The 13,303-nt window shown below is 42.8% G+C and overlaps 1 protein-coding gene across 2 annotated transcripts in view; it reads left to right on the top strand.

The window, feature by feature from the left end:
* tmem266 (transmembrane protein 266) overlaps nucleotides 1–13,303 on the top strand; it is a 158,407-nt gene that overhangs the window by 81,650 nt on the left and 63,454 nt on the right. For both annotated transcript variants that reach the window (XM_072552960.1, XM_072552959.1), the window contains one exon: nucleotides 11,540–11,728. In XM_072552960.1, coding sequence (XP_072409061.1) covers nucleotides 11,540–11,728 — 189 coding nt within the window. The remainder of the gene's footprint in view (nucleotides 1–11,539; nucleotides 11,729–13,303) is intronic.

Genomic DNA, 13,303 nt, shown 5'->3' with positions numbered 1-13,303 from the left:
TGTCCTTGACCAACAATGGCACACCTCCCCCTCTTTTACCACCTTCTCTGTTCTCATAAAATCAAGAGAGGCTTAGATAAGATGAACAGCCAAGATCTTTTTCCAGGGGAGTCCAAAGCTAGAGGGTATAAGTTTAAGTTGAGAGGGGAAAGATTTAAAAGGGATGTTGAGGGCAACATTTTCACACCAGAGGATGGTTGTGTAAATGGATTGTGGCTGTCAGAGGAAGTGGTAGAGATGGGTACAATTACATCATTTAAAAGATATTTGGACAGGTACATGGATAGAAAGGATTTAGCTGGATATGAGGCAAACGCAGACAAATGAGATTAGTTTAGTTTGAAAACCTGGTCAGTATGAATGAGTTGGACTGAAGGGTCTGTTTCCATGCTGTAAGACTCTGTGATTCTAGTGGGATTTGAACCTGTTGCCCCCAGCATATTTATCTAAATCACTGAGTTGCTAAGTTGAACAATACCATCCTCTCTCTGACAAACAGAGGCAGCAGTGTGTACCATCAAGATCCACTACAGAGACTTACCATGGCATCTTCCAAACCTGCGATCTCAACCATCCCGAAAGACTAGAGCAGCAAACTCAAAGGACACTACCAAGTTCCCCTCTGAGCCACACACAGCCTTGACTTATAAATATAATCACTATTCCTTTGCCGTCACTGGGTCAGAATCCTGGAATTCCCTTCCTAACTGCGACATGGACTGCAGCAGTTCAAAAGCAGCTCACTATTGCCTCCTCCAGGGCAATTAGGAATAGGCAATAAATGTTGGCCCAACCAGTGGCACTTACATCCTCCCGGTAAAAAGATCAATTTTAAAAAGTGTTAGTACTCTGTAGTATAGTCACTTATTTTTAAAAAATGGTTGGGAAGAAGAAATGCTGGAATTCAGAGAAAGCAGTGTCTCCTTGTTCAGAATCACTGGAAGGTCAATGTACAGAGATAGAAAGTATTTAGGAAAGTAAATGGCATTTACATCAAGGGACTTTTCACGTCCAGGCTTTGAATACCTTTGATGGAGATATTCAAACAGTATTACCTCTACTCGGTTATTCAATTTTCAACTGAGTTGGTAGGATCTTTTCCCTGGTTGATGAGGAGGGTGCAATCACAATAAATAGTCAGTCACTGAACACTGTGGTGTGCAGAAATAAGCCAGTGGATCTTTGGGATTCACCATCCCCATGGATGCTCCGTCATTGAGCATGCTCAAGACTTGGATGACGATGAACTCAGTTGACTGATCTGCTATGTAGGCTGAGACCAAAAGTGTGGATCCAGCTCCCACACTGACTGAGGTTGACATGAATCTTTATCCTTCTCAATCTTTATCTTCACCTGACCCTCAGGTTAAACTCACCACTGGTTTTCTCTCTCTCTGATGAGAGAGTGGGACTATGGAAACTTTACAGTTTTTATATGCAAGACAGAGATTGATACATTATTGGACACTAATGAATCACGGATTGTGGAATTGTGCGGGAAATTGGAGTTAAGGTGAAAATATTTGATCTAAGCAAAGGGAGGAGCACATAATGTGATTTTTTTCTTATGTTTTTAAATACAGAACTAGACAATCTGTGTTTTTCTTTTAGTGATGTTGGTTAGTGATGTTGGTCCAAATTCTGGGCCAGTGCTGGAACAGGCATCTTGGAGACTGGGAACAGTCCCATGACTGAGCAGGAGGTGAGGACTGCACAGCAAGGGATATTCGGAGCCACAGATGGTACAATGTGGCCGTGGGTTCTGAACATTTGGCGCTATCTTTGGAAGGCTGCCTCAGCCAGAGGAACTGCTCGCTCATTGCTAAATTTAAATGTTCAGGATCCCAGCTGCAGACTTTGTGTGCTGAGTTCAGAACAACAGAGAAACTTCAGCGGCTCAACGGGTAACAAAAGAAAACTGCATTTACGTAGCACCGTCAGCAGAGCCGTACATCCCAAAGAACTTTGCACGCAGGAACTAACAAGTCAAATTCGACATAGGGCCATGAAGAGATATCGGCACCCAGAATCTTGGGTCCAATGAGAAATTGTTAAGAAGCATCTTTATAAAGTTCTGGAATGTAAGACTTAGGAGCACGAGTAGGCCCTTCAACCTACAGCTTGCAGTTCAGTAAGATCAAGTCAAGCTGCAGTTCAGTAAGATCAAGTCAAGCTGCAGTTCAGCAAGATCAAGTCAAGCTGCTGCCTTCCACTTTTCTGTTTGCTCTTCAAATCCCTAGATCCCCTTGCCCATCAAAAAAATCTCAGCTTTGAATAAATTCAACTCCCCAGTCTCCATTGCTTTCTGAAAAAGTGAAATCCACAAAGTTATAAGCCTCATCATCCTCCATCCTTAAAGGGTGACCACTTATTCTGAAACTGTGCCCCCTCATTTTCATCTCCCTCCCCATCTACCTTGTCAAATCCCTTCAGAATCTGCTAGGCTTCAATGAGATCACCTCTCATTGTTCGACAGTCCAATGGAAAAAGCCCAAATTGTTCTCATTAGATAAGCACCTACGTCCCAAGGGAGTGTAGAAGGTTCAAGGTTCAAAAGGCTGAAGGCATGGCTGCAAAAGAACAGAATTTGTGGGAAAATTGAGATCTTGGAGAATTGCAAGGGCAGGAAGAAGTTATAGAAATAGAGATAGGGGAAGAGACCACAGGGAAACTCAACGCAAGATGTGCACTTAAAACCTATTGATGATGCTGGATCAGGAACCATCAGCTTAGTGAGCACAGGAGCGATAGGTAAGGTATGGACCACAGAGGTTTAGATGAGCTGCAGTTTATGGAAAGCATGGAGGTCAACAGACCATTCAGTAGAGCATTGACATAGTCAACACTGGAGATGACAAAAGCAAGGATAATGTTCCATCACAGGGGAATCATAAAGATGGAGTGTAAAGCATCCCAGAAAGAATCAATGAGTTTTCAATGTGATTAGCTGAGGCTTGTTGGTTTGATTTCCCATCAATGCTGAGGTTACTGATCTCAATTGATGTGTCATTGGGGTCACTAAATTGCTTTCAAAGCTCTCCTGTCCTAATTAACCCCTGCTCTCGTTCTCACTATTGGATATTTCACTCAATCTCTAAAGCTCTCTCTCTCACACACTTACTTACATTGTTTGTTAAACGATCTCTCTCTTGCACCCTCTCTCACTTCCACTCAGTCTCCCACTCTTTCTCTCTCATCTTTTCCAACAAATAGAGCTAAGGGAGCTGATGTCATTTAGAGACAGTGACCAATTTACGTGGTGTTCTCATTATTTCCAAATAGACTAAAATCTGCAGTGTCTAGCACACCTCCAGGAACCAGGTACAAATAACATATGGTGAGTAAGAACATAGCAACTACTGTACTTGGACAATTATCAGCTAAATAATTTTGAACTAATAATTGATAGTAAAACACACTAGTAATAATAGAATAATTACCGTATTATTAGAGCTAATTAATAATAGCCTAGTGAACAGTCTCACCATTATTAAAAAAAACACTTTAAGGTTTTGTCTTTGGCTCAGTGGGACAATGTAGACGACAGTGTGAGAGACTGAGCCATGAAGTTCTAGGGATGTCCTATATACAATTCCCAAGTTAGCTAATCTCAATCAGAGTGACAGTGATGCTCCAGTTGACCTCACTGAGTTATAGAGGGCAAAAGTCAAAGGATATTTGCCACCAGGATCTGTTTTGGGACCACTGCTGTTTGTCATTTTTATAAATGACTTAGACGCAGGCATAGGTGGATGGGTTAGTAAGTTTGCCGATGACACTAAAGTCGGTGGAATAGTGGACAGTGTGAAAAAATGTTGCAGGTTGCAGGGGGACTTGGATAAACTGCAGAATTAGGCTGAAAGGTGACAAATAGAGTTCAATGCAGCTAAATGTGAGGTGATTCACTTTGGGAAGAATAACAGGAAGGTAGAGTACTGGGTCAATGGAAAGATTCTTGATGGTGTGGATGCGCAGAGGGATCTTGGAGTCCATGTACATAGATCACTGAAAGTTGCAACCTAGGATGATAGTGCTGTTAAGAAGGCATATGATGTGTCAGGTTTTATTAGTAGAGGGATTGAGTTCCAGAGCTGTAATGTCATGCTGCAACTATACAAAACACTAGTGTGGCCGCACTTGGAATATTGCGTTCAGTTCTGGTCGCCCCATTACAAGAAGGATATGGAAGCATTGGAAAAGGTGTAGAGGAGATTTACCAGGAGGTTGCCTGGTCTGGAGAAAAGTTCTTATGAGGAAAGGCTGAGAGACTTGGGTCTGTTCTGATTAGAAAGAAGAAGGTTAAGAGGGGATTTAATAGAGACATACAAGATGATCAGAGGATTAGATAGGGTAGACAGAGAAAGTCTTTTTCCTAGGATGATGACGTCAGCTTGTACGAGGGGGCATAGCTACAAATTGAGGGGTGATAGATTTAAGACAGATGTCAGAGGCAGGTTCTTTACACAGAGAGTGGTAAGGGCATGGAATGCCCTACCTGCCAAAGTAATTAACTCAGCCACTTTAGGGAGATTTAAACAATCCTTGAATAAGCACATGGATGATGATGGGATAGTGTAGGAGGATGGGCTTAGATTAGTTCACAGCTTGGTGCAACATCGAGGGCCAAAGGACCTATTCTGTGCCGTGTTGTTCTATGTTCTATGATATGGTGGTACATTGGTTACAGTACAATCTGAAGAATGTGAGTTGCAGCCTTCCATGGTGTTTTGACAGTTTGAATTTGATTAAAACAAAAAGTCTGGAAGTAAAAGGCCGGAGCATTAACCACAAACCTGTTGATAAAAATTGATTAACATTCTTTAAAGAATTGGAAAGAATCTTGAGAACTCTGCTGACTCTGAACAGAAACCAGTGGTAGTTAACTCTCAGACAGTAAGGACTGCAGATGCTGGAAGTCAGAGTCAATAGATGTGAAGCTGGAAAAGCACAGCAAGTCAGACAGCATCCGAGGAGCGGAAAAGTCAACAGTTTGGGTCAAAACGTTGACTTTCCTGCTCCTCAGATGCTGTCTGACCCGCTGTAGTTAACTCTCAACTGACTTCTGAGGTGGTCTATTGTTGGGTCAATCACTTTCTGTCCTGCCTGTTGGGTCTCTGAAGCCCCATTCACTGTCTGATGCATCTCCAGGGTGTCTATACATTTGCTGTGCTCCCCACTGAACCAATTTGCATCCAAGGAGGTCTCAGCACCACCTTCTCAGGGCAAATCAGGCTGGTCAATAAATATCGATGAATAGACCTCCTGAGAATGAATATTAGACAAAATATTCAGTCACATTGCCAACATCTCAGTTTGTTCTTCAGAGGATGCATGATGAATTTTGGCCTGTTGATACACAGGCTGTCAATCATTGTTGGAACAAAAGCTTGAAGAATTGGAACATTTCTACCATTCAATGAGATTCTGGCTGATCTGTATTTGAACTGCATCCACCATCATCCATAATCCATTGTCTAACAAAGCTCTGTCGTTCGCTGATTTTGAATCATACAAAACCAGAAATTGCTGGAGAAACTCACCAGGCCCAGCAGCATCTGTGAAGAGAAAACAGAGCGAACGTTTTGAGTCCAGTGACCCTTTTTCAGAACACTGGCTTAGAATGGTTAATTGAGTCAGCATCCACTGCTCTTTGCAGGAGATTGCTTGTTAACTTCTCTCCCTGAATGATGTAGAGATGTTGGTGTTGAACTGAGGTGGACAAAGTCAGAAGTCACACTGCACCAGGTTATGGTCCAATAGGTTTAGTTGAAATCACAAGCTTTCGGAGCACTGCTCCTTCCTCAGGTGAAGCCATTTTACCTGACAAGGGGGCAACACTCCGAAAGATTGTGATATCAAATAAATCCTGTTGAACTACAACCTGGTGTCGTGTGACTTCTGACAATCTCTTGAATAACCTTGCTCTGTTTTGAGGCTATATCCCTTTGTCCAAGACTCCCATCATCAGTGCAAATACCAGAGCTCAGCTAAATCTATGTCGGTGTGTGGTTTGGAAGGGTACTTGGATGTGATGCACCTGCTACCCCCTGTTGCATTCTTATTTATCACAAACATACAAACATATTACAAAGCTTGGGAAAATAATTTTATGGGGATTTTTATTTGAAGATAAGACTACATAGATATTATGATATCTGTAACATTGCGGAGACATATTCAACCTCCATGATTTCTATTCTTTTATGACTCAGAATCATGGGAATAATACATCACATCCTGTCTCAAAGGTAGTGATTGTCATCAGTTTAAGGGGGCACCATCTCTCAACCACATCAGAACCCTCTGGTCCTTCTAGCTATTGGAGGCTGTGTGCTTAGGAGTTTCTGTCAATGGCAGTGTTAAGGGTGTAGCACACTGCATCTTGTAAATGATACTCACTACATCTATGGACTGCCAGAGAGTAATCAGATCAGGTGGTGGATGGAAGCCCAATCCAACAGGCTACTTGTCATGGATGGTGTCAAGTTTTTTGACTGTTGTTGCAACATCGTTGAGAATGTAGCACTGGAAAAGCACAGCATGTCAGGCAGCATCCGAGGAGCAGGAGAATCGACGTTTCAGGCATAAGCCCTTCATCAGGAATGAGGCTTGTGGGCTGGGGGGCTGAAAGATAAATGGGAGGAGGGTGGGTTTGGGGGGGAGAGAGCTGAGAAAGCGATTGGTAGATAAAGTTGAGGGAGAAGGTGATAGGTCGGGGGGTGTGGAGCAGATAGATGGGAAAAGTGATGGGCAGGTCAGGAGGGCAATGCCCATGAGGTGTTCTTCCTCCAGGTATCGGGGTCACCCATCCAGGCAAGTGGAGAATGTTCTGGACTTGGGCAGTTTAGGTGGGGAGAAATTTTGGGTATTCAGCCCTCAGCACAGAGTACTCAGACTCTGAATTGTCCTCATAGCCATGGCATTTATGTGGCTGGACCAGTGGTATTTATTGTCAGTGACAACCCTCAGGAAGCTGATGATCTGGGAGCTGGTGATGCTCATGCTATTGAGTGCCTGAGCTAGTCAGAAGCAGTTAACACAGGGCAATTCAAGGATAGTGAACTTTGGCTGATCAGTAAGTGTGAGAACAGGCTAAATGGAAAAAGAAAGCACAAGCTACTCAGGGAGAGGGAGACTGGAGTAAACAGAGACAGATTTACAAAAGATTTTGTTTAACAATTTGAATTTTCTGAGCAGCACATGTAGACAAACAGAATGCAACAGATTATGTAATGTATTGATCGTCAGAAGACATTATTAAGACACAAAATTGGCAATTTAAATTATAACAACCCCACAGGGAATTGAAATCAAGCACAGGCTTCTCTCTTGAGCCCTATTACTTTCTTGCAATTTATCGAAGAAAATATAAATGAGCCTCTTCAGATCATTGAGGTCTACATAGCGCTTTGTCCCCTGACACCCCCCATGCCAGCTCTGACACACACACACACACACACACAGACAGCATTTGCAAACAGAAGAGGAACATCACGTCAGCTACACCACAAACATGGTCAGGGGCACATGGAACTCACCTTAAGTTGTGGGTTCCAAGTCCCACTGCATTGACCTGAATATGAAATCAAGGCCAGCAGAGGTTTATTTTTAACTTGTTCGTAGCAAGTAGACATCACTGCCCAAGGTTAGCATTTTTTTGCCAATCATTCATTGCCCTTGAACTGACTGGTTTGCTATGGCCATTTCAGAGGGCAGGAAGAGTCATATTGCTATGGGTCTGGAGTCACACATAAACTACATGAGGGAAAGATTTCTTTCCTTGGAGGACGTTAGTGAATCAGATGGATTTCTAAAACTATCAGCAATGATTACATGGTCACTATTACACCAGCTTTTAATTCTGGATTTTGTTAAATTCAAACTTCACCATCTACCCTGGTGGGATTTGGATCAACACCAACCTTAACCTTAGCCTAGGCTTCTGGATGATTTAGTTGAGTGATATTTCCACTACACCACCACCTTCCTACTGCTGTGCTGTGGGACAGAGCTGCCTTTTCACTGAGATCTTAAATTCAGCGCTCTTGGGTTGGTGTTAAAGATCCCAGGACATTATTCTGAAGGAGAGCCAGGGAGTCCTCCCTAGTTTTCTTGCGAATGTTATCCCTCAATGAACATCACTCAAAACAGATTGCCCAGGAATTTACTGTGCACAAATGTAACTGTTGTGCTTTCTGCATACAGCAGTGACCATATTTCAAAAGTACCTCGTTAGCTGTAAACTGCCTTTTCTTTCCTTGTTCAGAGTGGGGTCTCCATGCAAGCTCTGCTCCCCTATTGCCCAACTCTGCTGAAGATTTAGACAGAATTGCAAGTTGCAGGATTAAACTGCTGAAAGGGTCAAAATTGCACATTGTGCTTAGTGCTGAGCTGCCCACTACTGTCAGCTTCCTGCTGGTGGGGCTGGCTCCTAACAGCTGCTGGCTACATCTCGGCTTGAGCCAAACGATTAACTTTATAATTAAATATTTCACTAAGTGTGGAAATGCTTTTAAGCAATAAGAGACAGGCAGGAGTGTAGCAGGTTGGTAATTGATTTTTATGCAGCTTGTCATCCATTATAACCCATGACAGCACTGCAAATCTGCTACTGCGATTGAGTCAGATCTTCTAGACTTTCACAGTCGCTGCTCCAGGGTTTAGACCAGCAATTCTCAAAGTTTTGCAGCAACGGTGCACTTCACGAGCACGTATCATTGCTTATAAAAGTGGAAGGAAGTTGCATGTATAAAGCACCTTTTAGGGCCTCAGTTCATCCCAGATTGTTGTCCAGGCAAGAAGACAGGAGTCAGTCAGTTTGTGTAGAGCTAGCTTTCAAAATCAACAATGCAAAGCCCCTAAGACAGCACCTTCCAAACCCACAACCACAACTACTCTCGAAGGACAAGGGCAGCAGATATGTGGCAACACTGACATCTGCAAGCCACACAATATCCTGAGTTTTTATTTAATTTGTTCCTGAGTTGTGGTATCACTGTCTAACTTAGCATTTATTGCCTAGCCCTAATTGTGTATTGACTGGCTGGCTAAGGCCAGAGAGCAGTTAAGAATCAACCACGTTGCTGTGTGTCACATGTATGACAGACTGGGTAAAGCTGACAGATTTATTTCCTTAAAGGATAAGTGTCTCCAAAGAGGTAGGCTTGAGAGGAGGAGAGAGGTGGGGAGGACGCTATTTCATTCGGTAATGCCCAGGTGGGGGTTAGTTGGCTCAGTCAGCTGGTTTGTGATAAAATTTGATGCCAGCAGCATGGATTCAATAGCCAGACAGGCTGAGGTTACCATGAAGGGTTCTCCTTCTCAACCTCTTCCCTCACCTGAAGTATGGTCAGCCTCAAATTAAGCCACCACCAGTTGTCTTTCAAGAGAGAGCAGTCCTATAGTCTGGCAAGATAATCAGCAGTGATTTCATGGTTGCCATTTGGCTAACTTTTTAATTCAAATTTTCCTTTATTGAATTCAAATTTCATCATCTGCCTCAATGAGGTTAGAACCCATGTTCCTAAAACATCAACCTGGGTTTCTGGATTACTGGCCAAGTGATATTACCACTGCTCCACTCCTTCCCATAGCTTCCCCTGACTTGGAAATATATCACTGTTCCTTCAGTGTTGCTGGGTCAAACTCCTGGGATTCCTTTCCTCCAGCATTGTGGGTCTACTGACACCAAATGGACTGCAGCAAATCAGAAAGGGAGCTCACCATCACCTTCTCAAGACATTTAGGGATGGACAATGAATGTTGGTCCAGCCAGTCCCCTAAGATTTAAAAAAATGATACTGACCAGATACTTACATCTTTTTAACAGCAATGTTCATTGAAGAATAATTATTAACTCATGATACTTGAAGAGAGATCACTCTCCTCTGTTTTCACATAGTGCCACAGAATCTTTTATAAACTCAGTTTAGCATTTCATTTGACAGATAGCCCCTCAAACTGTGCAGCTGTCCTTCAGAACTGCATTGGAGTGATGCCTTGAATTTATGACAAGATCTCTGAAGTGAGACTTGAGCCTACAACTACCTCAGAGAGGTAGAGCCATACCAATTACTAGAGCTAATTTATAACCCGTGTTTGCTTATAGACATTCCTACATGCTAAAAATTGAATCAGAAACAGGAAAGAGGCCATTTGGCCCCTCAAGCATGCATTGCCTTTCAATAAACCACACCTGATCAGATTGTGCCTTCAACTTTACTTTCCTGTCTGTCCTCCAGTACCTACTGACTTCCTTGCTAGTCCAGAGTCCATATAACTCAGCATTAAAAATATTCCATGACTCAGCCTCCACTGTTCTCTTGGAAAAACGAAAACATATTCTCCTCATCCCATCTTCACTGGGAGATCCCTTATTTCAATACTGCGTCCTTTGGTTCTAGTCTCTCCCACAAGGCAAAACATCCTCTCAGCATCCATCCTGTCATGTCTACACAGGATCTAACTTGTTTCAATTAGATTGCCTCTTATTCTTCAAAATCCAATGGGTACATTCAGTCCTACCTTCACTGAAGAGCTAAACCCTTCATCTCAGGAAAAAGTCAAGTGAGCCTTTTCTGAACAGTTTCTAATACAATTATTCTCTTTCCGAAATAATGAGATCAAAAACTGCACTCAGTACTCTAGATGTAGTCTTGTATATTCCATTCCCCCTGTAATAAATGACAACATTCCATTTGTCATTCCTAATTTTCATCACCTGACTATTAATCTCTGGTCTTTGGGTCCTAAAGTGTGGAAGTTCCCGATAACTACCTACCAAAATGTCAAGAGTGTGGTGCTGGAAGAGCACAGCAGATCAGGCAGCATCCGAGGAGCAGGAGAATCAACATTCCGGGACTGAGCCCTTCATCAGAAACTTGTCCTGAAGAAGGGCTTATGCCCAAAACGTCGATTCTCCTGCTCCTTGGATGCGACCTGACCTGCTGTGCTTTTCCAGCACCACACTCTCGACTCTGATCTCCAGCATCTGCAGTCCTCACTTTCTCCTAATCCTTAAACTGGGCCTCTTTGACCCAGCTTTTAACTACTGACGTTAATACTTCTGTACAAGGGCCCAGTGTCTTACTCTGTTTGATAAATCTCCTGTGAACTGTGTCATCTGACTATGTTAAAGATGTTATATAAATGCAAACCCTTTTTGACACCGTGGGAAACATCATAAAGTGGCAGCCCGAATACTGAATGTTTTTGTACAACTGAGGCAAGTGAATAAATGAAAGATTTTGCAAAAACAAAAGAACTACAGGTGCTGGAAATCAGAGACAAAATCAGAAATTCCTGAAAAAAACTCAGCAGGTCTGGCAGTATTTGAGGAGAGAAAGTAGAGTTAACATTTCGGGTCCAGTGATTTATGCTTTTATGAAAGACTTTACAGAAGCTGGAAAAGGTCTGCACTGAATAATGGCTGTTTTTGAGATCCATTCTTACAGCTGAAACAAAGGTAGCTTATAGCTCCAGCAAAGCACTGTGGGGATTTGTCACGCACTGTGTTGACATGCAATCTTGTCTTTGGTAGGCTTGGTCAGGAAGGGACTGTGTCAGACCTTGAGATCATCTCACAGCAGGTGGAGGAGGAGAGCCAGTGCATCGCCCCTGTGCAACTTGTCAGCTTCGGCTATCGTGACCTGCCTCTGGCTGCACTTGACCTCTCGTTGGCCGGGTCACAGCTACTTTCCAACATGGATGACGACGATCAAAGAGAGAGGTGAGCAGGTCATCAGACATTTCGGCTCCTTTTTCTTTCTTTTGGGAAAATAAAGCTCTTTAATTTGATGTCTTCCTACTGGTCTCAACACTTATAGTTGTTCAGTAGAACAGAACTTGAGTATTGCTGGTAGAAAGAGAAATGCTCTTTTCATCAGGACAGATGCAAGAATGCCAAATTTCAAAGGGAGCAATAATTTAGACTGCATGAGATAAGGGTGCTGATTATTCCTGGTTACTAATCCACCATCATGTAGCTATCTCCGGGCACAGCTTGCATGGGTCAGCCATGCCTCTGGCTGAGCTTAGCCTAAAGGTCCCCCCTTCTTAACCCTGACCCTCAACCGAGGTGTAGTGAGTTGAGTCAGCACACAAGTAAACCTTCCATCCATCTATACTTTTCCTTGCCTCGGGAAGGCAGCCAATATCATCAAAGACCCCTCCCAACCCGGTTCTAATCTCTTCAAATCTCTTCAGTCAGGTAGGAGATTGAAAACTGTAAACATGTGTACCGACAAATTCAAGAGCAGCCTCTTCTCCACTATTATCAGATTTCTAAATGGACCTCTCAAATTTTAAATTTAAATGTTGATGTTGCTGTCTGTGCACCTCCTCAGCAGCCATCTTTTTTTAAATAGAAACCTTACAGTGTGGAAACAGGCCATTCGGCCCTACAAGTCCACACCCACCCTCCAAAGCTTAACCCACCCAGACCCATTCCCCTACTACTCTACATTTACCCCTAACTAATGCACCTAACCAACACATCCCTGGACACTATGTGCAATTTTACCTAACCTGCCTATCTTTGGATTGTGGGAGGAAACCGGAGCACCCAGGGGAAACCCGCACAGACACGGGAAGAATGTGCAAACTTCACACAGACAGTCACGCGAAGCTGGGATTGAACTTGGGTCCCTAGCGTTGTGGGCCACCATGCTGCACTAATATTGTATTCCTCACTCTGTTTATTACCCTAATACACTTTGTATGGTATGGTCTGCCTGTGCTAAACACAAAACAGATCTTTTCACCGTACCTAGGTACATGTGATAATAATAATCAAATTTTTAAAAACACCAGTTGTCTATCTCACTCTAATGGGAGAGCAGCCCTATGGTCTGGTAAGATTGTGGTGACTTCACCATGTCATTATTGAACAGTGAAAGATGCTTCAAGGACTGTGTAGTTCTACTCCTAATTCCCATGTTCATTAAAGCAAAATAGCTCAGAAGATATCCCTGGCTTCTGTTCATTGAAATTAAAGAGGATAACTTCTATTCTCCAAACTACAGGCTGTAATCCAGCTATTATTCTGAGACAAATTGTGATTTGATTAATTGCAATTTAAATTGTTGTTGCACTATTACATCTGTGATTAATATTTAACAAGGCGCCACCACGTTGACAATCAATTTTCCCATCAACAGCAAAGCCCAATGAAGGTTTCCTTCCTTCTGCTAGTTACTGAGCATTGCCTGGAAGTGATTAATACAAAATTACTTTGCACCAAAAGTGATTGAAATAATATCAATTGATTACCTTGAATATTGGATGAGAGCACGATAATTTATTG

The sequence above is a fragment of the Chiloscyllium punctatum genome, chromosome 33 (assembly GCF_047496795.1).
Source record: "Chiloscyllium punctatum isolate Juve2018m chromosome 33, sChiPun1.3, whole genome shotgun sequence".
NCBI classification, from domain to species: domain Eukaryota; kingdom Metazoa; phylum Chordata; class Chondrichthyes; order Orectolobiformes; family Hemiscylliidae; genus Chiloscyllium; species Chiloscyllium punctatum.
This window is presented reverse-complemented; position numbering and strand designations above follow the sequence as displayed.